The 26113-nt window shown below is 48.4% G+C and overlaps 3 protein-coding genes across 9 annotated transcripts; 1 reads left to right on the forward strand and 2 right to left on the reverse strand.

Annotated features, from left to right (window-relative positions):
• Positions 1 to 491: 491 nt before the first annotated feature.
• LOC122372263 (STAM-binding protein-like A) lies at positions 492 to 10580 on the reverse strand. 5 transcript variants are annotated; one of them, XM_043349234.1, is made up of 13 exons: positions 9890 to 10580; positions 8745 to 8943; positions 7639 to 7737; positions 7314 to 7482; positions 6849 to 6937; positions 6191 to 6291; positions 5546 to 5708; positions 5012 to 5122; positions 4482 to 4551; positions 3943 to 4080; positions 3377 to 3489; positions 2587 to 2689; positions 492 to 1896 (listed from the first exon to the last, which is right to left on the reverse strand). In XM_043349234.1, exons 2-13 carry the CDS (start codon positions 8861 to 8863, stop codon positions 1834 to 1836), a joined length of 1338 nt encoding a protein of 445 aa, XP_043205169.1. In that variant the 5' UTR covers positions 8864 to 8943; positions 9890 to 10580; the 3' UTR covers positions 492 to 1833. The 5 variants fall into 5 exon arrangements, with proteins under 5 accessions (XP_043205169.1, XP_043205170.1, XP_043205166.1 ...); XM_043349235.1 differs by having other exon boundaries at positions 8745 to 8898; positions 9890 to 10465; XM_043349231.1 differs by having other exon boundaries at positions 8745 to 9127; positions 9890 to 10444.
• Positions 10237 to 12749, forward strand: LOC122372262. 3 transcript variants are annotated; one of them, XM_043349229.1, is made up of 2 exons: positions 10237 to 10345; positions 10875 to 12749. In XM_043349229.1, exon 2 carries the CDS (start codon positions 11065 to 11067, stop codon positions 12523 to 12525), a length of 1461 nt encoding a protein of 486 aa, XP_043205164.1. In that variant the 5' UTR covers positions 10237 to 10345; positions 10875 to 11064; the 3' UTR covers positions 12526 to 12749. The 3 variants fall into 3 exon arrangements, with proteins under 3 accessions (XP_043205164.1, XP_043205163.1, XP_043205162.1); XM_043349228.1 differs by having other exon boundaries at positions 10244 to 10313; XM_043349227.1 differs by having other exon boundaries at positions 10252 to 10345; positions 10862 to 12749.
• A 10042-nt stretch (positions 12750 to 22791) lies between these two features.
• Positions 22792 to 23663, reverse strand: LOC122372260 (pulmonary surfactant-associated protein A-like). The gene is made up of 2 exons (XM_043349225.1): positions 23656 to 23663; positions 22792 to 23173 (listed from the first exon to the last, which is right to left on the reverse strand). The coding sequence occupies exons 1-2, from the start codon at positions 23661 to 23663 to the stop codon at positions 22792 to 22794; spliced, it is 390 nt and encodes a 129-aa protein (XP_043205160.1).
• Positions 23664 to 26113: the final 2450 nt, after the last annotated feature.

Below are 26113 nucleotides of genomic sequence, written 5' to 3' on the forward strand. Positions count from 1 at the left end.
CTGGGTCACGTGTCTGGCCGGCCGGACCGGGCGAACAGTGGGACGGACCGTGCCTCGCGCATGTCTTCGCCAAAACAATCGGGAGCCTCTTGATTGCACATAATTCGTCGACTGAAGACTTCCATCTCGGCCCTGTTTCACCGGTGATAGCAGCACGCTACTATCAAATTGCGCGAGCTGACGTAATGTGATGACCTCACACTAATGACGTTTCGTGTAATCCGTGAGCTTTTTCATAGCTACGTTTGGAACAGAGTTGCTGTCTCGTTGAATGCGTTTGATACATTCGCACGGCCGTGAAGATGTTAGCAGCAATATTTGATGACATCACACAGTTTGACGACGCCATGGTTTGTAGACTTGTTTCCATGGAAACCCAATTTGACACGTGTGATAGCAGCGTGCTGCTATCACCGGTGAAACAGGGCCCTCAATTCAAATTGCCCAGACTCACTCTCAAGGTTTGACTTGCCAACGATACAAAGGGCATCGAAACATACAGATACGGCTTTATATATCGTGACACGTTGCTCAGACGTACAACTTACAAGCTGAAAACAGAGCACACTAAATATATTCTGACACACTGAATACAGTATTATATACTGCATACATACAATATTAGCGTGCAACCTTACAATCAGGACAGCCCAGAATATTTACCGTCCAAAGTGTCCAGTTGACCACGTAAAAAGGACAGTGGACGCAGGACACGCATAGTTACAATTTCTCCTGTAGTAAGCAGAGGCTCACATACTTGAATCATGCATACCCCACACTTTAAGCACTAGAACTGATTTAGTACACACCTTTAGTGCCTTGGTACACACTATTTACACATCCACCCACCCAAACACTACTGATAGTTATCACTGACGTCATAACGACGTCACATCAGTCGGCGTGTGGTCTGTGGCAGACCATGACAAGTCAGAAAGACCCCTCTCTACTATACAGAAGGCATACTCAACCCACCCTTCTCCTAACCCCATTCTAACTCAGTGATGTATCCAAATCACTGCTTCCCCGGCGCTGCAGGGTGTGGTGATTCAATAGTCATCGACTCTAGAAGCTTAAAATGACTCTCATCATCGAGCAATAGGTCACTACTCTCACCAAATACTTGTCACTGTTGAACGTCACCATATTAAGCTCTAACCAAGTGTCGCTTTATCATCGATCTTCGGTTCAGCCCAATCAATCTCACAATTTCATACTGTTCACATGCTGGGAGTAGCGATCATGGGTCAATCACCACCCCAAGCCGCACCCAGGCTAGCATCAGTACAGCACTGAATGGGTAAGAAAGAATGCAAGAGCTTGATGAAACTTTCAGCTCCTCCCCAATAAAAGAAAGCTGAAGCCTGGGGCAGATCTGAACAATGACCCAAAACCTTCTAATGGTGTGATTCTGCCATGGTAATAGCTACATTCTACCACTGCTGAAATACTTTGCTGGTAAGGCGTGGTCACCGATGCCAAAAATAAAGCATCTTTAGTCGGCCATTGGTGATATTGAATTGATCAGAGCTAGCTTTGACGCTGTCTTACAGCCACTGAGCTTAGACATTGCTTACTCACATCTCAAATCTAGGATGTTCATTGTCCAATGTCACAGCATAAATATTGGGACACGCCCCATCCACCGCAGTCAGCCTGACCAGCGTTCACCGCACGAACCATATTGCTACGGGCACCTCCGTCCGGCCATATCGTGAAGCACTAGCTGTGGTGACCGAGTCGCTCCTTCAGTAGTTCTAACGTTTGCCGCACGCGGCGCTGCGGTCGCAAGCCAAGAAGTTCCACCACCGGCCGCGGGAGGCGCTGCGGTCGCTACTGCCGCAAATCCACCACACTGATTTCGTAACTTCCGTCCAGAGTTACGTGCTGTGCCTCCTGCGAAAAAGAGAGTAAAACAGTCTGAAAAAAATGTAGCAGAGACGATGGCTCTAGCTATCAAGAGTTAGATGTAGCATCAGGGCCCTGTTTCACCGGTGATAGCAGCACGCTGCTATCACGTTTCGCGAGCTGACGCCATGTCATGACGCCATACTGCTGACGTGATGGGCAGTTCCGGCGCACGATGCCCGCGAACTTGGCCGCGGCATTAAGTGACGTATGAGCCTAAAAGTAAGAATTTACGCAGTCATGATAGTATATTTATTTTCAATACATATTTTTTTAAGATGATGTATATAAAAGAAGTTGGGTTAAAGGAAAATTTGGACGTAAACTTCGAACATTTAGTTGATGACGTAAAACAATATTGCGGCAATCGTGCGCCAGAATCGCCCCTTACGTCAGCAGTATGACGTCATCACATTACGTCAGCTCGCGCAATTTGATAGCGGCGTGCTGCTATCACCGCTGAAACAGGGCCCTGGAGAAGAGAAAACACAATAATATAACACGGCGAAGTAGCGTTATCTGACGAATCCGTCAAAGGGAGATGCATGCTTTTGGTTTGTCCTCCTTCAACAGAATTAAGATTATTATAGATGAGACAAAACACTCGAGGCTCCAAAACACGTCGAAGATGTTTGAAGCAGACTGAAGCGCGTTCACCTTTCTGGCTACGTTTCTTACCTCGAACAGTGGCGGGTCCTGCGGATGGGGATGGAACCCCGACTTGTGACAGTTGGCGATATAGTCCAGGCCATAACTAGGAGTCAGCATGAAAAATCCCGTCCTGAAAGGGAGAAAACAGTGATGGTAAGTGTCATAAATACGTGGATGTGAGGCGCTTTGTCGACGTAGACGGTCATGGTAAGATAGATAAAGCCGATATTTAGGCATAGAAGCAGCAGAAAAAGTCGTATGTAAGCGCCAGAGAAAAAACAATGATCTACCTCAATGAATGTTACAAACAGGAAGTTGTTAGTCATTCAACTAGAGAAATCTCAGACTCGTCGTGTCGACAACACATCATACTTATAAACACATTCGTTGAATCAGCAGCACCAGCCAAGTGCCAACCCAATATGTCACTCATAAATCATCATCATCGTGAAACAACTCTATTATCCCATCATCAGCCGATTTTCGTTCTAAGCATCCACCACGCCACAAACCCAGTCCGTTCAGACCTCCATGAAATCCCACCTAACCTAACATCCCATCCCATTTCATCTTTCCCAACACCAGGCATTTAATTTCCACTCTGTTCCCATTCAACCCACACTTACTCGTTATATTTGGGCGCGCGCACGATGGCTATGACGTTCTGTCACAATGTTGTTGGTCACTTACTCGTTATATTTGGGGGCGCACATTGATAACTATGGCTTTTAATTACCTGCCATTGGTCACTTACTCATTACAGTTGGGCGCACACACGATGGCTATGGCCTTTAGTTACCTGTCGTTGGTCACTTACTCGTTATATTTGGGGGCGCAGACGATGGCTATGCTCTCCAGCATCATGAGTTGATATCCGCAGTGGGTGTGGAGATCCACCGACGACAGGAAGGCCGTCTGAGACGGGTGAGTCTGAGGGGGAAGAGAGAATAAGCCATCAGCGTGGGGAGGCGAGAAGTGGTGGTCAAAGATTGGGGGTCTTCACATCTAATTCTGGAGCTGAAGCGGAGCTCCGCTTCAGAAGGAGTGGAGACATTAGGAGACGGCAAAGAGCAAATTATACGGGAGCTTTTACGGTTGGGTTCAAAATTCGTCTTACGAGTAAACGAACCGGCAATAAATGTTCATGAGATATGATACGATTCATGATTAATGTTCATACATAACACGATAACGCCACAAAATACAATTACATGGCAGAAAGATGTAAACATGTAGATCTTTACCCCTCTATCCCGAAAAAATGTCATTGTGGACTGGTTATCCGCCGTTTCCCTCCCTTCTGTTGCTACTCACGTGTATCCACCCCTGTGTGATGAGGACGGCTATGCTTAGCTGCCGTATACCACCACCGTTAATACTCACGTGTATCCATCCCAGTGTGATGAGGTTGTGGGTGTCCAGATAGGCAAACACCTTCTCCTCGCCCTCCATGTTACAGGAGTCGGAGGTGCCCGTCTGGGCCGGTATCAGCACGTGCGTGATGTACAGATTATCCTGAGACTGAGGGAGGGAAGGGGGTATCAATAACAGGGGAGTATTACCCTCCATATTACAGGAGTCGGAGGTGCCCGTCTGGGCCGGAAACAGCACGTGGGTGATGTACACTTGAACAGACTACAGATTATCCTGGGACTGGGGAAAAGCGAGGGGAGTGTCAATGGTGTAACAGGGGATTGTGAAGGTACGAACATCTAATCGTTACATAACATCATAAGTAAGCAACATAATGCAGCAGTATGATTTCCAGCAGAACACTCCACTTCTCATCTCAAATTCAGACGACATCGGGCGTAACCTCAAAGTTCCCGACCTCCCGAAAGGTTGCAGTAGGTATTCAACCGACCATATTTCCACACGACCGTAAGCACACCAATACCGGCGCTACACCATCTTCCACTCACCGGTTTTCCGCAGAGAAGTCCACACGTTTCCACATTACGATTCGTGTTGGCCTCTGCGATCTTCAAGAACCTGAGGCGAGTACAAACAATGACAAGCTGAGAAAAATTAATGCCAAACCAAAGCACGGGAGTCGACAAACAAGGATCTTAAAACTTCATGGTAACTATCAAGTACAAATCTAGAAAGGAGTACGTAAGTAAAAATCATAGAACCGATGAACGCCAATCATGTAAGCAGTGGAGACTGAAGAGTGTGACAAAGCAACCGATTGGCTTTCACCAAACACAATTAGTTCTTATCAGAGTAAAACTGCCTCTCACTGGCGCAGAGCATCCTTGTACTCTAACACGCCAATGGATCTCATCAGAGGTATATGACCGTTATGATCATAGCACCAACCCGGCTTCTCATCAGAGAACCATTTGATTCTGAATAAATCATAATAACGATGATGACGTGAGCACCGTCGCGATTTTCAATGGACGGAGCACCACCACTGTTCTCATTTGAGTACCATCTTAGTTCTCACCTGGGCATCAGCGAGTCGGGTACCACCACCGTTCTCAGCTCTGATCTCAGCGAGAGCAGCGACTTCTGGTGGTCGAAACTGGGCTTCACAGAGCGGTCTATTGCCGGCGCCCTGTGAGACAGAAACAGGGGTCAGAGGGGAGTCAGAGGGAGTCAGAGGGGGGTCAGAAGGGAGTAAGAGGGCCAAAAAGGGGGTTGTGAGAAGGCTAGAGGTGATTGGGAATGTTAAGGCAGAAGTGACGCAAACAGAGGGACAATGCAGTTCTATGAAAAAGGAAAGACGACAGATTTTGTTTCAATATCATACTCAGCATCACTATCCATGAATCCAGTTTGAGCCTACCACAAAAATACCATATCCTAAGATTACGATAATGGACTGGTGACTGGTGACATAGATGCGGCACGCCATGACCTTATCGCACCATCATCTTTCTACTTCCCCACATCTCCGCAAGTCTTTCCATTATCCCCACCACCTTCCCACGTCCCTTCCCCTTTCTCTCCTAACCTCCCTGAATATCACCTTACATACCCCGATGATGGCCTGGACAGTCGCGTCGGGGACAGCTCCCCGTAGCTAGGCGGCGGTGCTGACGGAGCTGCAGGAGCTGCAGGAGCTGACGGTGCTGACGGTTGCTGGAGGGCGCTGTAACTCGGAGGGGCAGACGGGGGCTCCGGGAGTAGTGCCGCATATGCTGGAGAGAGAGAGAGAGAGAGAGAGAGAGAGAGAGAGAGAGAGAGAGAGAGAGAGAGAGAGAGAGAGAGAGAGAGAGAGAGAGAGAGAGGGAGAGAGGGGAGGGAGATGGGGAGGGAGGGAGAGAGAGGGAGCTGTCAGTTTTGACGGGAGAGAACGTCGGAGGGAGTGTCAAAGATGAAAATAGACCAGGACTGCGGAGGGCTGGCCTAGACATCGAATTCATTTACACTTGCATATCATGTCTTCGTTCTGGCAGTCAAAGTGAATGTTAAGACCCTTCAACTTCATAGAAAACCACCAAAACCGCTACACAATATTGGGCACATATGTTACCTTGCATACCTGATACGATACTGGCTACCATTGATCACAGCAGAACTTTGATTTGTTATGTTGATATCCTGAAACCCCCACATGGCTTATATTCTAATTCCATTTTACCCCTTCATGGCGATTCCCACTCCGTCTTCACAGTCTTACCAGGCAGTCCGTCAGCGGTTGGTTCGGAGACCAGAGTCCGTTCGAGCTGCTCCGCGCGCCGCCTCTCCAGTTCCAGCAGGCGCTGCTTTTCCTCAGCGAATCTGTGGAGAAGAGAGGACAACGTGAGAGAGAGAGAGAGGGAGGGAGAGAGAGAGAGAGAGAGAGAGAGAGAGAGAGGGCGAGGGGAGAGAAAGAATGTAGGAGAAGAGATAGACAGGGGAGAAAATAACCATTAAACTGGTGTCACTGTCAGGGCCAGGACGGCGTCAGGCTGTACTAGTGTGTCAGTGCGTAAAGCCCGGTGCTCACTGAGCGTAGAGCAAACGTAACGTCAGGCAAACGTAGGTGAAACGCAGGGTTTCGTTTACGTTTGGTGGGCGCTCAGTGAGTACCGGGAAACCGCGTCAGGCTTCTTCAACTTCAAAACACATTCCGTTTCGCCTACGTTTCCCTATGTTTGCCTGACGTTACGTTTGCTCCACGCTCAGTGAGAACTGGGCTTAAGGGTTTCAGTTTCGGTCCCAGAGCCAGACTATGCCAGTGTAAGACTCTTACAGAGATGGTGTCACTGGTTGCATTAACATTACAATCGTCGTTTTGGGTCAATACATCAGTGTCATATTGTGTCAGAGTGTCAGACTGTCACGAATCGCCCCACCTGCGTCGCTCCTGCTCCTCCTGCTCCAGTCGCTCGTGCTCTCTCGCCGCCCGCTCTCGCTGCTCTGCCAGCTGCTGCTCTCGCCGCTTCTGTGAGAAACCAAACGGAAACACAGGTCAGGTCAGGTCAGGTCACACACAAAACCACATGCCAGATCAGGGTAGAACTTGTCAGGGTACGCGTCATCGGGGAGGGTCAGGTTACACAATACGTACACTTATTATATGTATACTACATACGCATGATTCCTTTCCTATCCAATATCCATGGGATAGTTTACTACTTCGATCATCGACTTGCGTCTGTGGTGTGCACGCTACTGAAACGTCTGTGTGTTTGCCAATCTTCCTTTTTGCACTGTCGGCAACCTATCTGAGCTGATTTTTACACCACCATCGATTTATCGATTTGTCACGATGTTCCCTGCACTCCACACCCTCACCGTTTCCTCTAGAGGTCACTGACCTGTTCCGCCACCCACTGCCGATGCTCCTGCTCATATTTGGCGATCAGCTGACGCTTGATAGCCTCTGCGCGGGGGAGCGTTAACTCCAGGTGACGCTTGATGGCCGCTCGCTCGCCAGGCGTGACAGTGCGAAACTCTGGGTGTTCACGAATTTTCTCCAGGAAGATACTGTCGAAGAAATAAAAAGAAATCGATAAAGAAGTTAGTCAGTAGTCAGTACACTCAAACAGCATATCGTAAGATGCAATTACTTTACTGGACACCATCCATTGTAGATTTCTGTCAACTGAAGTGCATACACAGTATCCCAGTCCGTCTACTTACGTCATGAACTTGAGGTATAATACGTAGGCGCCCTCCAGGTTGCCCTCCTCGGCGTACACGTTCGCCATGCGAACCATCTCCACACCGGAACGGTAATACCTGCGGCAGAGCGGATCAGAGACGTCACCGGAAGTGGTCCACTTCCGCCGGAACTAAGCCGGAAGTGGTCGACTTCCGGTGGCATTGAGCCGGAAGTGCGGAGTTCCGGTGGAACTGAGCCGGAAGTGGCCGACTTCCGGTGGAATTGAGCCGGAAGTGGGTAATTTCCGGTGGAACTGAGCCGAAAGTGGCCAAATTCTACCGGTAGTCACCCGGAAGTGACCGACTTTCGCCGGAACTTAACCAGAAAGGGGGATTTACACAGGAATTTAGAAGTCGAAGGAGGAAAAGGTAATGTAATGATTGATGGTATGAAATAAGTGATTATTCAGAGTTGACCACATGCAAAAAAAGTTGACATGAGACACTAATTGCAGGTGAAATATGAAAAACAGTACGAACACGACGTGCGCACTTATCAATTAAAGATCGCAATAAAACGAGACGGGCGCCATTAGGACGAAAAGGTGACATGAAAGGACGGCCCAAATGCAAGCATAAATGTTGCGAAGTAACACACACACACACAAAGTCATCTAAAACAACACACACATGCTGTACACCTCAAGCAGTATGGTGGGACAGATAACTATCATTGCGCTGAAGCTCAATCAATGTCATGTCGAGAAATGAGACTGGGTAAACATAACAAAGGTGATTGATGATCCAACTGAAACCAAAATAAACGTGGGGCATGGCAATGCTCAGAGGAAAATCAGAGCATTTTGTGAGTGACCAAACAAATGCAGTGAGTTGATGGCCACCAGACACTGAGGCAAAATGCAATGTACAGATAAAGTACTAAAATATAAGCTTCCATGATTAGCTGTATCAGAATGACACCAAAATATTCAAATAAACAATTAGATAATTTAAAGAAAAGCATTTCCTCCTGACTCATTTCCTGACCTCCAGCTGTGCATTTCACAAATATCGACATCATTTCCAATAAAAGTAACTCCTCCAGGCCTCACCAAGGTCTAAAGAACAAACTACACCATACTCACATTTTGGCTGGCCTTGAGTGGTCAATATCATAGTTGGCCTTGTCTGCCAGCTGCCTGATCCGGGCAGGAGCCTCCTCCATCGTCAGAGGCTCTCGGTAGGAGAGCGTCAGCTTCAGCATTCAGCAGCACAGCTTCATTCACAGCAGGTTCGCTCCTTCAGCATTCAGTGTCTCAGGTTGATAAACAGCAGGTCTGCAGACTGCAGGGCTCCCAAGTCTCAGTAATCAGCAGCTTAGTTAAATGGACAAAAAGGTCTATGATTTTATCATTTAGTGGCTCAGCTTAATGTCCAACAACTCCACTGTTGCCAACAGCATTCATGGGCTTCACTTTTGAGATGAGTTGCTTAGCAGGACATATTCTGCTTCAGTACATCCAGGGCCCTGTTTCACCGGTGATAGCAGCATGCTGCTATTACACGTGTCTAATTGGGTTTCCATGGAGACGTCAACAAGCCTATTCCTCCAACACTACCAGAAGTGTGACGTCAGCTCGCAAAATGGAATAGCAGCGTGCTGCTATCACCGGTGAAACTGGGCCCAGTATCCTGTTCAAGACAACATCCAGGAGGTCAGCACTCAGCATCAACATTCCCTTGCTAAGCTTAGGAGTTTTGCTGAGTCATATCAGCATTATGTGTTAACTGCAAAGGTCATTTTACCCATGTCAGGATCAAGGAATGCCAATACAATGTATAACGAATGAGCTCAGGTTGACTTAAAGTTAGTGATATGACACAAGTGCCTTAGGGCCTGCCGCCTGTTCCAGCATCTCTAGAAAACACTAGGGCCCTGTTTCACGTCAACACACTACAGCGAGCTATGCATAGCAGTGGATTAGGTATGGTTTCCATGGAAACATCAATAAACTCAGATGCTCACAATTGCAATGCTGGAGTGTTGAGGCAAAGTTGTCTCAAACAAAACACGAATTCCGTGGCATAGCATCATGCCGTGAAACAGGGCATTGCAATAAACCTTACATGTGAAACAGGCAGCATAGGTACTGACAGAAAAATGACCAAACAGCACTCAGAAGTCAGAACTGTTGAATCCTGATTCATCCAAGGTAGGTATCTCTTCTGGCAAGTGGCATCCCCAGAAAATGAAAACAAAAGGTGACTCCGACCATTTCAATTTACTTACGCAGAAGATGACACTAGGTAGGTACCAAATATTTGGATTCACTAGCTCCAGTAGGAAAAATAGCAATGTTGATATAACGTGCATAACCTCCCCGCTCTAGGCTCGAGGAGCAATAAACAACACTTTGACTTGTTTCACCCTGCAAAGTGCAAAATGCAAAATATGCATGATTCATACGCCACCGTGTTCACTACTTGTGCAGGTAGCTGTAATTCATCGAATGCAACCGAATCAGGCCAATCCGCAGGCTTTGCTTGCTTTGCTTCCGCTGACAGAGCCGGACTGACACAATGATAGAACACATAAGTGGGCATACGTGCGCCATATTTGTCTTATCGAATTATGTTGACAGGCGGCAGTCTGACAGTTGACTCAGTGCAGTTGACACCGCAGTTGACAGTTGGTTGACAGTCTTCCATAAACAGTGACGTATGGTTGGCTGCTGTCGTGCATTTTGTAAGTGTCTTGGCTGCTGTCATCCAGTGTAAACAAAGGGCCTGTTCCAGCGCCTCCAGAAGAAATTCTTGACTGGAGGCTCTACCAGAGGTTTTACTGGAGGCGCTGGAACGCAATCTGGAGATTTCTGGAGATTGGCGTCATAGATACCAAAAGAATGACGATTGTTCTCTCTTGAAACGCATAATTTGTTTTCAATTTTAGTTAAAAAGATAAATAAAATTATAGCAATGTAATTTTCTTTACAATCGAGTTGTAAAATAATCAGTCAAATGTCCTTTGTTTACATTCGTGATTGTCACATGTGCGCCATAATTGTAGACCAGAGCCTCCAGAGAAATTTGGACCTCTCAACTCTCTGGAGGCTACTGGAGGTTTCTGGAGCTTTGGCGAGAGCTTTCTGGAGCTTTCTGGAGGCGCTGGAACGCTCTCTGGAGGATTCTAGAGCTTTCTGGAGCTTTCTGGAGGTTTCTGGAGGCGCTGGAACAGGCCCAAAGTTTCCATAATATCGACCAGTTTTATTTGGCAGTGCGCTACTGTGTTCATCAAGATGGTCAAGGGAACTGTTCTTTTTGTTGAACTGAACGTGGCTACATCAACATAGTACGATTGCGATAGTACGAAGAGTAGAAGAGCAGGAGGTTGCAGGGCGGAAGAGCTCCAGCCTCCAACCAGCGCACTCAGCCAGCATCAGCGTTACTCGGCCATCTAGGCACCTCATGAGTCACACAGGTGACCTGATGTCGGCTGGTGTCGTCCAGCTGATAGATGACCTGGCTGCCCTGGCCGAAAATGAAGACTTGGCAGACATCGTCTTCCTTGTCGGGCCGCAGGAGGAGCGAGTATTTGCCCACTCCTTGATCCTGAAGACCAGGTGTCGCAGTTTCCAGCGCGCCGATCGTAAGGAGGTCTGCCAGATCGCCGGCAGCACCGTCACCACCGGCTCTCAGGGTTCCCTGACGGTGATCAAGCTGCCCGCCTACCGGCCGGAGGTCTTCAAGCAGGTCATCATCTACATCTACACGGGACGGGTGTCTCTCTCCGTGGACACGGCTCCCGAGCTGCTCGCCGCCGCGGCCGCTCTCGGCCTGGAGTCTCTCCGGCAGCACTGCCACCAGCATATCGCCGATAGTCTGTCGGCCGCCAACGCGTGCGCCCTTCTGGCCGCGGCGGTGCGCCTCCAAGATGCCACAGGTAGCGAGGACGGCTCACTGATTGATAAATGTCTCTCATATATCGGACAGCGTGCAGCGGAGTGTGTACAGACTGCCGGCTTTCTGAATTTACCCAGAAAAGCCATGATCAGGCTCATCTCCTCGGAGCAGCTTGCGCTGGATGAGGAGTCCGTTTGGCGTGCTGTGCTCGCCTGGGCCAAACATGGCGCCGGCGTGACGAGACCGGCGCCCCAGTGGAGCGACGAAGAGCGCACACGGGTCTGCGCCCACATGAGCGGGGTCATCAACCACGTGAAGCTCCTCCTGATCGACAGTCAGGTGTTTGCCGACGAGGTCGAGCCCACGGGCGTCGTTCCCATGGAGCTCAGCCTGGAGCGCTACCGTTTCGCCGCCCTGCCGGACAAATTCCGCCGCGAACGGGTGGCGGAGGACCGGCGCCTGCAGCCGCGGCTCAGTGGCCACCTGTTCACGGGTTCCCGGCTACTGACCGGTCCATCGGCGGGCCGGCTGCAGCAGCTGCTCTCGCAGTGGTACGGGGACACCGGTCAGCGCTGGGGGCTGCTCTACCGAGCCTCCGATCACGACCACAGCGCTCTGGAGTTCCACCGGCTCTGTGACGGCGTGGCCCCCACCTTCACGCTGTGTCTGGGTGAAAGTGGACAGCTCTGTGGTGGGTTCAGCGACGTGGCCTGGGTGCAGAGTGGTGCGAGGGGGCGCTACATCCATTCAGACTCGGCGTTCCTCTTTACGCTCGTCAACCATCAGAACGTGCCACCCACGAGATTTCCCGTGAAGAAGCGAATGTACGCCATATGTTACCACCCTCAGTGTGGTCCGATCTTCGGCGCGGGAGCCGACCTGTGCATTTCTGACCGCTGTGACTCGACAGGCGAGAGCTACTCCAATCTGCCGCACTCGTACGATGGCGATGGTGCCTCTTCGGCACTTCTGTTCGGCGACTACAACTTCAACGTAGCTGACTATGAGGTGTTCACTGTGGCCTGAACAGACTGTTCAGTGTTCACTGTTCAGTGTTCACTGTGGCATTTTTTACTTTTATATCGCGCTGCTACTACCGTGCTGGTGACGTTTTATCAATTTGACCTACCTATCCGTCCGTGTAAGTGTATGTTCTAACCCGAACGTCCGTCCATCACTTCATATCATTGACGAGAGGTGGTAAATAGCCACAAGCACTGTGGATCGCCTTAATAAATGTCTATGCCTTTGCCTTTGTCTATGTTGTCTACATGTGGTCGACATGGCCGGGGCCTATATACGGCCTTGGCCGGGGCCTATATACGGCCTTGGCCGGGGCCTATATACGGCCTTGGCCGGGGCCTATATACGGCCTTGGCCGGGGCAAGCTGCGAAGCGTTTTCCTATCTATCGGATGTCGAGTAACGAGCTGCTGAGGTAGGTATTGGGGCCGGAACTGCACCTGTGTCGACGTTGCAGCGAATTTCCACTGGTGGTATTACAAATTCGGAAAGATATCGCAAAGCGAATAGGGAGATTCACCAATAATCGCATGGGCGCATTTGACTCTGCTCTCAGGAAAAGACTGCTACGCTACTCGCGCTACTCTTCAGCTGACACTTGACAGGCGATTCTGTGAATTCCCGATAGGTGGCCGTAAAACTGATCGATAGGTGTCGCCCTAAGCGGGAGGGTCTGTGTGGACGATCGGCCTACCCCAAAGTCCCAGAATGCCGATAGCCTTTGGGCTTTGATTATACGATTTTTATTCACCTGTTTTCCGCATATTTAGTTACGCATGAACCGTTCACATTGCCTCCGTCAGAAATACGGTTTCTCACAATAACTTGTCTGACATCTTGTAGGTACCTATGTGGGTCAGTGTTACAGTCACACCATCGTTCGACTCTTACTTTATACGTTTTATCATCTGTGATAGTGACCATTCATATACCTATAACGGGAGAACGTAGGAACCTGGGTCACTGGCCAATCCAGGGGGCATTTGGAACAAATCCCCCCCTCCCCCCAGTCCCCACATCCCCCGAAATCGACAAAACTTTGCGGTTTTTCGACAATAAAACGAAAACTAAACAACTTTTATCATGAAAGGTTTGCGCACAGTAGGTAGTTTGTAAGGAATCGAAATCCGATGAGCTTTTGGAATTTGGGGAAACTGTTTTTGGGGTATACCTACCTACTTATGCCCCTCAGCGTACTCCAAGACCGCCTTTCTGGATCCGCCAGTGGAACAGACCTGCTGGATCCAGAAAGGCGAGAGGATCCGACAATCGTTTCAATTGATCTTCCTACAGCATAGTCGTCACTTAACAATTATTTCTACCAGTTCCCCTGCCACCCGGGTACGTTAGCCAGCGCCGTGCTGGGGGTCTGAGTTTTGAGTTTTCCGTGTCGTGTTGGCGGAGAGGAGTTCACCCTGCACCCACGCCCGTCTAACTCGGCTCCTGGGCTACGTAGCGACACGCAGTAGCGGAAATCGAAAGAGCTTAAAAAAATAATGAAAAAAGTAGTTAGTTAAGGTTAAGGTCAGGCCAAAGGTCAGGTCGCCGGAGCTTATCAAAGGTCAAATTTTGCCTTTTACAACAATTTTGAAAACAAAACTGACGCAAAACTCTGGAACCAATAGAGCTAGAGCGCGGTGGAAAAGCGCATTCAATAGCTTTTTTTACAGACCTTTCTGGTTATTTTTCTCAGATTTGACCTCAGGTCAACGGTTTAACCTCCAGAGCAGGCACGTATCGACTACAGAATGATGTTCCACTCCTCAGAAGCTATCAGTTGACCGGAGCGCTAAGTCTTGCCGTTTCACGCTTATTCGATGTTTCGAAGAAGAACGGTCTGAATCAGCGGTAAAATCAACCCAGAACTGTCATTTGGGCTTCATTCCCTCTGGACACAGCGCTATAGAGCCCGCTGCACAGACGCACATTGACGTAATGATGTGTTATGTCCGCCGCCTGCCTCATCGGACCATTTTCCTCATAAAAAAAGATCGAAAGGCACCACGACCACCAACGACAGGGAACGAACGCTACGCTCGGGTCATGGATTCATCCATGCTCGGGTGCTGGAGAGGCTCTGACGTTAGATAGTGGCCCTATGGTCGGGACTTCCGCAGCCCCGCGCTGCGGAGGGGGAAAGATCGCTATTGAAAGATGATGCCCCGACGCCGCCGCACTGGAAAATACCTCGAGGGGCGGGCCGTCGAGTCCCAGGTGCCGGCCAACCGCTGCCTTTCACCCGGCGGACACGCCTTTCCCGCCGGAGGCAAACATACGGCGGACTGGCCTCACACGCACTATGCTTTTTGCTTACCCAGCCCGCCGCTCGATACTCAGTACACACCACATATTGCGAATAACCTGCGCCGTGCTGGTGGTCTGAGTTTTCTGTAGTGTGCCCCCCTCTCCCCGTCTAATTCAGTTTCTGGGCCGCGTAGCGACACGCGGTAAGCGGCAATCGAAAAAGTGTAAAAAATAATGAAGGAAATAGGTCATCAGTAATTGTTTACGTCAGGTCAATGGTCAGGTCACCAGAGGTCATCAAAGGTCAAAGTTAGTTTATTTCAACAATTTTCGAAATAACGACGCACAGCTCGGGAACCAATGCCTAGATCTACAGTGCCGGAGAATAGCGTAGGGTAAGGTGCCTAATTAGCGACCCCCTTAATTTGAACCGTCATTGCTCACGCTCTGTGGGTGCCACTGTATTACTGGCTTGATTTTCGGAGAGGTCGTTCATTTTTCGATTAAAAAATAGTCATTTTCTGCCCCAATATTCACTAAATTATTTGTAGTGAGCATTTTAGCAAACCATTGCAAAAAACGCTAATAGGGAACTCTTCCCGATTAGCGACCAGGGAGGGTCGCTAATAAGTCTATGGGTTTCCCCTGAAAAGATGTAATATTATCTCAAAAAGGTAACCTATACGCAAAGCTCACTCAATCACTCGAACAGGAACGTTTATCCAACACATTTATGTAAGTAAAAACTGATCACGTGATGCACCGAAGGCGAAAAGAAGGCGGAAACCCAAATTTTGCGGGCTATCTCGTATGATATTCGAGGTCCGCGCTGAATTCGGCACCCCTGCAGTCGGTGACGACATTTGACATCCCCTGCCACACATTGCAAGCTTCAGCAACACCTCATTTTCATTTCTCTCCTTTCCCCTTTCTTTCCCTTCTTGAGCTATTTGCGACCATGTCAGGCGCAAATAGGAAATATGAGTTGCGACACATTTTTAACCGCCATGCTGTGCACGGTTAAGCGATTCACTTTGGGAAAACGGCAATCAATTGAAAAAGGAATGTCGATTCAGAATAAAAAAGGTGCATCATCCTAATGTGCATCGCTTTTCATCAGAGAGGGCCCAAACACACACGTTTTGGATAAGAAACTCGTCATTTTCATTTAAACTCACCTGAAACGTCCCACCAGAAACATCGACAACCGTAAAATAATTTAATTTGATAACCAAAGTATGGCTGACCTTTTGACGATGTTTTTACCCTGTTTTCTCCCGCCAGTTTTTCTGTAGGGAGGTAGGTCGCAAATCGGAAAGGGTCGCTAATTAGGCACCTTACCCTATTCGATAGCTCGCTCTTTCAAAGGCCTTTCCGGAAACTGTCCTCAGATTTGACCTGAGTTCAACGGTTAAACATTCAGATTCCAGAGGCTCTGAAAATAGCCAATTTTACGAAAATGTGTTTTTCCGTGATAACTGCAGTTATCACGTCAACATGTCAGTGTCCCAAAATTTGTCAATTTGGGTGGGAACTGACATCCAAATGAAAATCATTTTTCACTCTCACCTTCTTCTTTTTAGATCGATTTTCCACTCCTAATTGTAATGAAAAAAGCATTCGAGCGGATGTTCATTTCATAACATACGTTACCTAATACCTATATTACACATGCATACAAGTGTAGGATATCCTGACCTTTTTCACTCTTTGGGATGCAGCTGGCCGGCAATTTTCCACTCTCATCTCCTTATTTGGTGAGGAATTTCCCCCTCTGACACCCAAGCCCAAATGCAATTTTGGGACACTGCAACATGTTGACCAAACACGACATAACTTTTGCCAGCAAGGTGTTCCTCTCGAGACGCGTCGAATGAACTATAACTTGACCTTAAAAATAGGTTTGAAAATTTGACCACAAGTCAAGGTCACGACCTGACCGCGGAAAGGGTCATGCTGCGTATACTCGTAAGTCGATCCGTATCGTCGATCTGAACACATATGAGGTGTTTTCACCGCTCCAGCACGTCTCTATCAAAAGTTATAGTCAAAAACTGCTGGGGACCTTTCATGACCTGATTTGGCCTCAGGGAAACACAGAGGGTCACGGGTGCAATTTTTCGATTCAATGTGTCATGTTTACGCATAAACGGATGTTTGAGACTTGAGTGTTTAGAACGACACTCGTTCAAAAGAGACGTATTTCAATTTTCTCCCATTGATTTATAATGGGGAGGTCACAAAATTGACCAGACCTTAGGTCACAGATATCAAAATTCCGAGACAGACATTTTATGCATACTGTTAAGGCCGCCGTCCACTGTGCGGAACGCGTGCGGTCCGTACGGAATTTAACACAGAACGATAGGCGTTATCACAAGTGTATTCGCGGCCATTGGGGCGACGTAAGAAAAGAAGAAAACAACTGGCCCCAAGAACTTTAAATTATCAAATAGCATGCACCTTTTCCTTGATATGTAGAGAATTTACCATTAATTGTTAGAGAAAATTGCATTTAAAATCTTCCATTTATGCTTTTTTCATCGTTTGCACAGTATGTTCTTTTACTAAGCTAGAAACACTAATTAGAAATAGTTCCCGCATCATCAAGAACAATAGGGAAGGCTTGAAGTGAATACAATAACCTAAACGGTTTTGTAATCCATGTGAAGACACTTCTAAAATTGCCTGTAGAAATATTAAAGGCAAAAGTTCAACTTTTTCACAAGACGGATGGCTATAAACCTATTCAACGTGTGACAACTCAGCCGGTATATCGTCGCCTACAGCCCAGCTTTCCCTAGTGACCGATAGAGGCGCTGCTATCGATGTCCGCCCGTGCCGCCTAACGACCCTATGGGCGCATCCGGTCCGTACGGAAATCGTGTGCGCTCCGTCCGGACCGCATCCGAACGGCAATCAGCTGTTGATTTTCCGTCAGCTCTCCGCATGCGTTTCGGATGCGGTTGCTACGGAGACGGAAGAGTGATGTCCGACGCGTTGAACTTTTCTGCGGAAAACGCATCCGGAACGTCCGGAACAGACGTGGTTTGGGGCCGTATCGGAGGCAAACATTGTGAATTGTACGAAGAATTGGAACTCGATCATCATGAAGTAAGTAAAAATTATTTCCTTAGAATGGCAAGAGTATTCGCTGCTGGTTACTTGCAATATTTTATTTGGTAATAAGTGATAGGAAACATTTATTAGCTCTCCGCATCCGGACCGCATCCGGACCGCATCCGGACCGGATGCGGCCAGCGTGCGGCGACATTCCGGACGGACTCCGGACGGAATTCCGTCGCAGTGGACGGCGGCCTTTAGCAATCGCTGCCACAGATTCAAAGCATCATTCAGTCGGTGTAGCTACGCGAGCATTGGAATTTTTCTGAGGTAAGGCCACTTGACGTGACCTGGTGACCTGACCTTGAATGACCCGGATCTGAAATTTTTACCGATGTGCGGAAAAGATGTATGAACAGGTGTGCCAAGAACGGCGGCGCTGCGCTCCGCTGTTTTTTTTTTTACGGAGCGAGCGAAGCGAGCGGAGTCTCATACTGAATTAAGGGAAAATCCTGAGTATGAGCGGCCGGCCGGCCGGCCGTGGGGACGCTCTTCAAAAGCTAATATCTTAGGAACGGGACATCCGATTGACAAGCGGTCTTCTTTACTGAATGTCACTTGGACGTAAAAGTTCTGTGGTGTGATGGCCACCATGCGTTCTTGCCAACCACCGCACGTGGCGCGTGGTAAAGTTGGACATTTTTTAAGAACCCCCAAAATTGCAACCTCAATAACGGCACAACGGTTGGGCCAAGGCTATAAAACTCCGGGTTGGGCCGATTGAATTGAAACTCGGTACACAGTTAGGTCTCCATCAGATAATTCATCTGCATGTGTTCAGGTTGGGGTGCTACAGCACGTGCGCACGTGCAGGGGGCGCTCCCAGATCTCGAGAACGGCTGGGCCGATTGCGCTCAAATTTGGTACACGGTTGGGGATCAGTTATGTAGTAGGGTGCCGTGCAAAAGTCAGGTTGGACCCCGCTTGCACGTGCGCACGTGCAGTGTGCCGCTTCCAGATCTCGAGAACGGCTAGGCCGATTGCGCTGAAATTTGGCACATCGCTAAAGACCGGTTAGTAGGGTGCAGTGCACAAGTTAGTTGGAGGTACCCCCTCGCAATTTCGCACGTGCAAGGCCCGTCCTCTCGCTCGCTCCGTTGGTCGCCCCAAAAGGCGTTTTACTGGTTATAGATATTCGCGAAAAATCCGAGGGGGGTTGGGCGTAAAAACACCCACCCCTTCGTCAGCACCGTGCAGAATAATTTAGCATCATAAGCGATTCATATTTCATAAGCTGTTCACCTGAAAAGCCACAAGCGAGAGCTTTAGTTACAGTCGCGCTTGTCCCCATTTATAAGGAAGGCATATGCTGGAGAACGATTATAGACCATTGCTGAGCATTTTGTGTGTTTTAGTCATAATTTGTCTGACAATAACCGTTAACATACCTCACAATTCACACTCAAAGGGTTACCTCTCTTAATCTTTTATCAGAATTGACAAAGCCCTTGAGTTTATGCATATTTAAGGGATAACCCATTAAAGCTGTGTCCAAGGCCATATAAACGACTGTGTCTCCATACAGCAGTGCAGAACAATGAACAATGAAATATGTAGGCTGTAGGTAGGTAGATACATACGTACAGCCCACCGCTAAAGTAATGTAGGGTTTTACCAATCTCAACGGTTGGCTTTGACTGGCGATTGTATAATGCGGAGTGATCGAAAAGAAGATGTCAATAGCTAAAGTTGCAGCTGCAAGGGTGACGATACATATAAGCTACATTCAAAGTTTCATTGTAGTCTGGCTAATCGTTCCTAAGCTTCAGAAGCAGAACATACCCATGACTGAAACCCCACATTACTTCTGCTGTGGACTGTACATACCTATACCTATCTATATGTGGCATAAGTACTATGTACAAGCTACCCTCACCAGCTACGGCCTTTTTCATCCACGATGCCAAAAGGCTATTCGCCGCTCTCGCAATCAAGAACTTATAGTGAAAAATGACGCGCTGCTTCTACGTATAGTTAGAGGGGAACGGTGCCCGACGGTTAGTTTCCAAGCTAGCCGGTAGCCGTACAGCTTATATACAGATTCTTTCGGCTGCCAGAACATCGCATGCGAGAGCCCATTTAAATAAATCACTCGCTTGCATCGGTTGCAGGCACCTCTGTCCGTACCATTGATGCACCATGCTTGACGGTGTTCACGTCCTGTTTCAACGTTTGTAGCACACTTGATGGACGCAATGTTTGTCGTAATGATCCTAGGATTCCTCGATTCAACATGATTAATGCAGAGCATGTCTGTCACAATACGAGCGCAAAGTTCCGTACCGCGCCGACCAGCTAACCAACTGCAAATGTGCGCTATACTTGTATGGTGGCTAAGGTTTACTGATACACGGGCTGATAGTAATGTGATTTGCGAGTTCAATGCATTATATATCGAAGCTGTTATTCATGCATCGTTCGCACAGCACGACTATTCACGGTCTATGTAGCGTTAAGCTTCAGTGATATGACCATTGCATAGCGCTCTATACACGAATAGAAAAGACGTTGGTGTGACGGCACACATGTAGGTAGGCATGACAGTTGCAGCGTAGCCTGGACATTACGAGTGGGCGCGAAGTTAAGTCTTTAGTAGGAGGAAAATCTGAGTGTTGAATGCGTGGTCACGCTTTTGGGAGGATTAGAAGTAGGGGAGAGTGGGGCACATTCGTGCAAAAAAAGGATAAATCCATATATCTGTTCTTTGGTTGGTGCAATGGCCAGTAGCGGCGGAACACCTTCAATTAAGGGGGGACACTGCCGACTTTTGGTCCCATTCTTTCCATGCAACGCCCATAGGGCTAATGTTAAAGGTGTCATGCGTCCTCGGACCATCTTTGTGACCCCACAATAATAAACCAATAGGGATAAGAACTGTCTCCCCCTTAAACGAACGCGTCAAAACCACAGAATCTTTCAGATCATAACATATATTTGCCCATACACAATGGAAGGTTGCAACTAATGGCCAGCAGTCACTCGAAAGGTCAAATTTCAGGTCGTAAAATGAAAAGCATGTTAGGTGTTGGGCTCATCAATACAGATCGAAGGTTAAAGGTTACACTGGGGCGAAGGTTAAAGGACTATCGAATGCTTCGCTTTTCCGCGACTACAGCTGTTTTGGCTCACGAGCTTTAGCACCGATTTTCGAAAACTGATCAAAATCGGGGAAAAATTATAGGCAAATTCTAACCTCCAGTGACATCAGCGTTGATTTGACTGAAAAATGAACTTTATAATTCTGAAAGAACTGAGTTGGAGCTACCGATTACTTTTCCGCATCTTTATTCGAAATAATCAGGTGCAGCCGAAAGCCCCCCCCCCCCCCCCCACGGCGAAGCTGGCTGAGATCCACACCAGAGCATAGGCGGCGGAACGGTAGGTAAACCCCATTGGAACCTACCAGGGGTCCGCCTTGGGGCCCCTCATGTATACCATCTATGCGGCAGACATGCCCCTGTACCAGGACGCAGACGTCGCGCACGACAGGTGCTTAGTGCAATATGCCGACGATGTACAGATGGCGGTGTTTGGAAGTCCCCGAGATAGTGGCGCGATGGTCCGCAACTTAGAGTTAGATCTGGCAGCTCTATCACTTTGGTTTCGGAAAAATGGACTTAAGGTGAATGCGAACAAAACCCAGCTCATTGTCATGGGCACTGGACCGAACCTCCGTGCGATGCCCGAGATACAGGTGGAGTTCATGGGCGCCACTATTAGGTACGGAATCGAGCACGGTCAAAAACCTAGGCGTGATTTTCGACCGGAGTATGACGTTCTCGGCGCATGTCAGCGATGTGGTGCGGCGCTGTACTGGCTTACTCAGTGGACTGAGCCACAGCAGACACGCCCTCCCCCAAAACACGCTCATCACCATTGTACAGTCGCTCGTGCTATCCGCCATACGATACTGTATTAGTGTGTACGGTGTATGCGGCATCACCCAGACAGCTCGGCTGCAGAAGCTGCTGAACTTTGGCGCACGTGTCATCTCGGGACGTCGGAAATACGACCATATTAGTGACGTACTGAGGGACCTGAGGTGGATGTCAGCCGCCAACATGTACAGGTACCACTCGATGACCCTGTTGAAGCAGATGCTGTCCACCGGCCAACCAGAGCAACTGCACGGCAGTCTGGTGACACGCGGTGATGTTCACCACCGTGACACCAGGCAGGCCGGCCAGCTCCACAGGCCCGCGATACGCTCTGAGTCTGGCCGCCGGCGGTTTCTGTTCGCCGCCGTCGCGGAGTATAATACCCTGCCGCAATGTCTCCGAGATATGGGACCGCGGCAGTTTAGAGCAAACCTCCGAGATCACCTGATAACAAACCAGTATAGCAGCGGTTAGCTGGCTGTCGGACGCAGACTGAATGGAATGTTATGTGCGTGCGTGTGTTTTTATCATCTCTCTCGTCATTATGACATGTCAATCATAATAGCCATGAGTCCATGGAACGATTGCGCAATGTGAATACAATACAATACAATACAACGGAGAGGGCACCGGGCCCCGGGGCAACGTGCCCCCTTCGATTTTGGCATTTAACATGCCCCCATGGGCGTTGCATGGAAAGAATGGGACCAAAAGTCGGCAGTGCCCCCCCCCCCCTTAATTGAAGGTGTTTCGCCGCTATGCACCAGAGAGAGGGTCAACTAGCTTCATTAAATATACAAAGGAGTAATTCAAGACCTGTCTTTGCAGGGGAGAACAAGTGCAGTGGGGTCTACACCACACCGAATGACTACACCTAATAACGAAATTCGTGCAACTCGTGCAGTACTAAAACTTATTTTCCCCGTTATCTTTTTAGATCTCGATCCTTCTCGATCGAAGATCTATTCTCTCAAGGTACTTGTGACGTTATCATGCCAGAATTCGTGACGTCACATCAGCCTTTTTTACGCGCAATCCGGTCGGTTCCAGAGCCGCAGTTGGCACATGAATTTCTGAGGCCAGTCGCAGTCTGTGTCATCCCAGGCGTTTTGCCATATCTGCATGCAGTTAACCGTTGAACGATTGTTGGGCTCCCCGGCACCCCAGAAAGGGATGTCCACGGTCGTCATGGGCTCTCCTCCGTCCTCTGCCACGAACACTCCGTCCTCGCCATGCTCCGACAGTCCGATCCAGGCGTCAACTCCAGCCGCCATGGTCAGAACGCACTGGTTCTCCTCTGCAGAGCGGGGCACGGCCAGGTGGGCGCCCAGCGAGACGCAGGCGGCTTTAGCTTCGGTGAAGCCGAGCTCCTGAGGGGGTCGGATCAGACAGCGGCCGGCACAGCGGCTGAAGTCACCCGGACAGGCGCAAGACACCGTAGAGCCATCTGCAAACAGTCCAACATTCAACAGTCTCACATAGTGACATGCATGGGAATCCATTTCATTAACGGAGAAAATCCGAGTCCATGCCGTCATATGATGATAGTATCTGTCTGTATTATTTGCAAGGAATAGCCGAATAAGTAAGAACTTGAGAAGCAATTTAGACTACGAATACCTACATTATTAAGGGTTACCCCAATTTTTTGAAATGGGAAATCTAAAAAATCACGATTTTTTAGCTTTTACAGAATAAGCATTGAGCACAAGTCAATTCAATACCTGCAGCCAGATGTATTTTTCGGAAGCTTCGTATTCCCGCGTTAGCTCCTCCTGGTAGCAGTGTCGCTGTAAAAAGCAGAGGTTGATTTGATAGCATCGGGGTCGGGAGTAACTGCATAGGTATAACTGCAACTTAACACTACAAAATATTGCCTAAAATCTCACCTCCTCATAGTGAAATCATACAATTGGTTTCGTTACTGGCTAGATATTTAGCTCGCGCCTTGCTGGGAGGGTGTTTGAACACCCCCTGAAGTTTTTCACGAATATCTCAAAAACGGCGGCGCGAAGCGCTGCCGTTTTTTGATACACTTTATCATAAAACTTTTCTACATATGTTGTAAAAATTTCAGACCCAGGTCACTTACAGTCAGGTCACCAGGTCAGGTCAACTGACCTCACTACATACAAAGTTGCAATGTAAAGCTACATCGAGTGACCGATCGCTTTGAAACTTTCAGCGATTGATAAGAGCAACAGTATGTACAAAATGTTTATCTTGAAATTTTGATATCGGTGACCTAAGGTCTGGTCAATTTTGCGACCTCCCATTCAAACCTAAGTCAAGGGGAGAAAATTGAAAGTCGCCTCTTTTCGACGGAAGTCATCATAAACACTCTAAAACACTGAATTACCAATATCTTTGACACACGGAACATAAAAATTGCACCCATGGCCGCTTTTTATGCCCCTGAGGTCATCTCAGGTCACCATTGGTATCTGACAGTTTTTCGCGAATATCTTTTGATAGAGGCATGCTAGAGCGATGAAAACACCTTAGTTGTGTTCGGCTCGACGATAAGGATCGACTGATATGCAACTTGACCCTCACTGGTCAGGTCATGACCTTGACCTGAGGTCAAATGTTTAAGTTGACTTTTCACAGTCAAATGATACTTCATTCAACGCATCTTCACGAGAGGAACACGATGCTGGTAAAAGAAAGTTCGTGTAAGGTTTGAGTCAAAAGTTATTGCAGGAAAACTGTTTCCGAAAAAATCGGCTATTTTGGCAGTTTTGTCCCCTGCAGGCAAAACCGTCGACGGTAGGTCAAATCTGAGAGGATTATTCAGAAAGAGCGTTAATACGAGTAGGGCTATCAAATGCGCTTTTTCGTGGCGCTGTAGCTTTATTAGCTTACGAGCTGTGCGTCGATTTGTTGAAAATTGTTGAAATCTGACCTACAAATCGACGAATTTTGGCATTCAATGACCTCTGGTGACCTGGCCTTTGACCTGACCAAAAAGTGACCAAGTGATTACCTACTTCCTTATTTATGACGCTTTTTCGAAGGCCGTCTTTCCGTATCGCTATACGTGGCCCAAGAGCCGAGTTAGAAGGGTGGGGGGAGTTCAAACACCCCAGCCCCAGAAGGGCGTGGAAATCCAGGACCCCAGCGGGGCGCGGGTTAACTCAGGCACTTATACGGGGGCTCAGAGGGTCGGATGGTACCACCTCTGTTTTTCGTGAATAACTCTAAAAAAGCAGCCGATGGCGACAAAACTTTCAGTGCCCACAGTTAGGCGCAGATGACATTTGACCTGTATAGTGTATCTCAAGACAGTCACGCCGGAATTGCAACGAACATAGGTACCTAATCTGTGCGTTTCCAGACTTTCGTTTAAAGTCAGAAGTTATTATGAGTTATGACGTTAATTATACCTATGCTAATAAGTGAACCTGACGGCGATTTCAAATAACTGACTCTGACATAACTCATCGAAAGAAGTGCAGAAGTTCACAGTAGATCTTTCCACTCACCTGCCGTATTGTACAGCTGACAGGTACCGTTCGTGTGGTACGTGAACCCTTTACAGAGACCCGACGCTGCCGCTTCACATTTGACCGCACAGGTCAACTCCGAGGTCGCCAAAGCGGTGGTCGCGGCGGCTCCGGTGAATGTGATACTCTCTCGTCGGAATGCGCCTGCTACTTCGGACAGATTTTCAACCCAGATGGATGTCAAAAACAGAGGTATAATTATATTTAGAAGAGCCATGCCAGAATGATTGGTGAAGTGGGCTCTTTCGGCCCTGTGTGTATGTCTGTCTGTACCTGTGTGCACAGCGGCGAGCTTTGCTTGTACGAAGGTGCGACGGTGACTGCCTATAGGTGGCCTTGGTCAAAGAGCTTTGGCGCTCCGACGGAGGTTGCTAAGACACCAGTACTCAACGTCGACCGACAGCCAATAGGACAGCGGAATTAAGTCGCGGTCCAGACTGCAGCGCCCGTGGTCGTTGATAATGTAAGAAATAATGTTTCAGAGGTATCGCAGTCGTGAAATATAGTTTGTACATACATGTAGCTCGGTTCATACAGCGTTGAACTCCGGAAGGCGGAACCCGGTTTGAGTCGCTCCGGCGCTCGATATTGAAGCTCCTGATGTGGATGGTCTGGCGGTTGGTGGACACGGGACTGCCACTGGCTTGTGTGAGCAAAACTGAAGGACACCGCGGTTACAGTTATCGCATCAAAACTTCGCTATTCTCTCATTAAAGAGAGAATAGCGTCTAAGCCCTCAGGCAACCATTTTCCTCGGTATCGGTGGAAATCGGGAGAGACTGACGTCCAACCTCTGCTCTAGCGTCCCCCTTCATGACGGAGATGAGTGAAATGACATTTG

Source organism: Amphibalanus amphitrite, unplaced genomic scaffold (assembly GCF_019059575.1).
Source record: "Amphibalanus amphitrite isolate SeventyFive unplaced genomic scaffold, NRLGWU_Aamphi_draft 001337F_arrow, whole genome shotgun sequence".
Classification (NCBI taxonomy): domain Eukaryota; kingdom Metazoa; phylum Arthropoda; class Thecostraca; order Balanomorpha; family Balanidae; genus Amphibalanus; species Amphibalanus amphitrite.

What these genes read in the sequence shown, in the direction of transcription:
- LOC122372262 (XM_043349229.1), top strand. Translation starts at nt 11,065, where the DNA reads ATGAGTCACACAGGTGACCTGATGTCGGCTGGTGTCGTCCAGCTGATA.
- LOC122372263 (XM_043349234.1), bottom strand. Translation starts at nt 8,863, where the DNA reads ATGCTGAAGCTGACGCTCTCCTACCGAGAGCCTCTGACGATGGAGGAG. An exon ending in CTGTCCAGGCCATCATCGGG is followed by an intron (nt 5,123 to 5,545) that starts GTATGTAAGGTG and finishes TCTGTCTCACAG; the next exon opens with GGCGCCGGCAATAGACCGCT. An exon ending in TGCGCCCCCAAATATAACGA is followed by an intron (nt 2,690 to 3,376) that starts GTAAGTGACCAA and finishes TCTCCCTTTCAG; the next exon opens with GACGGGATTTTTCATGCTGA.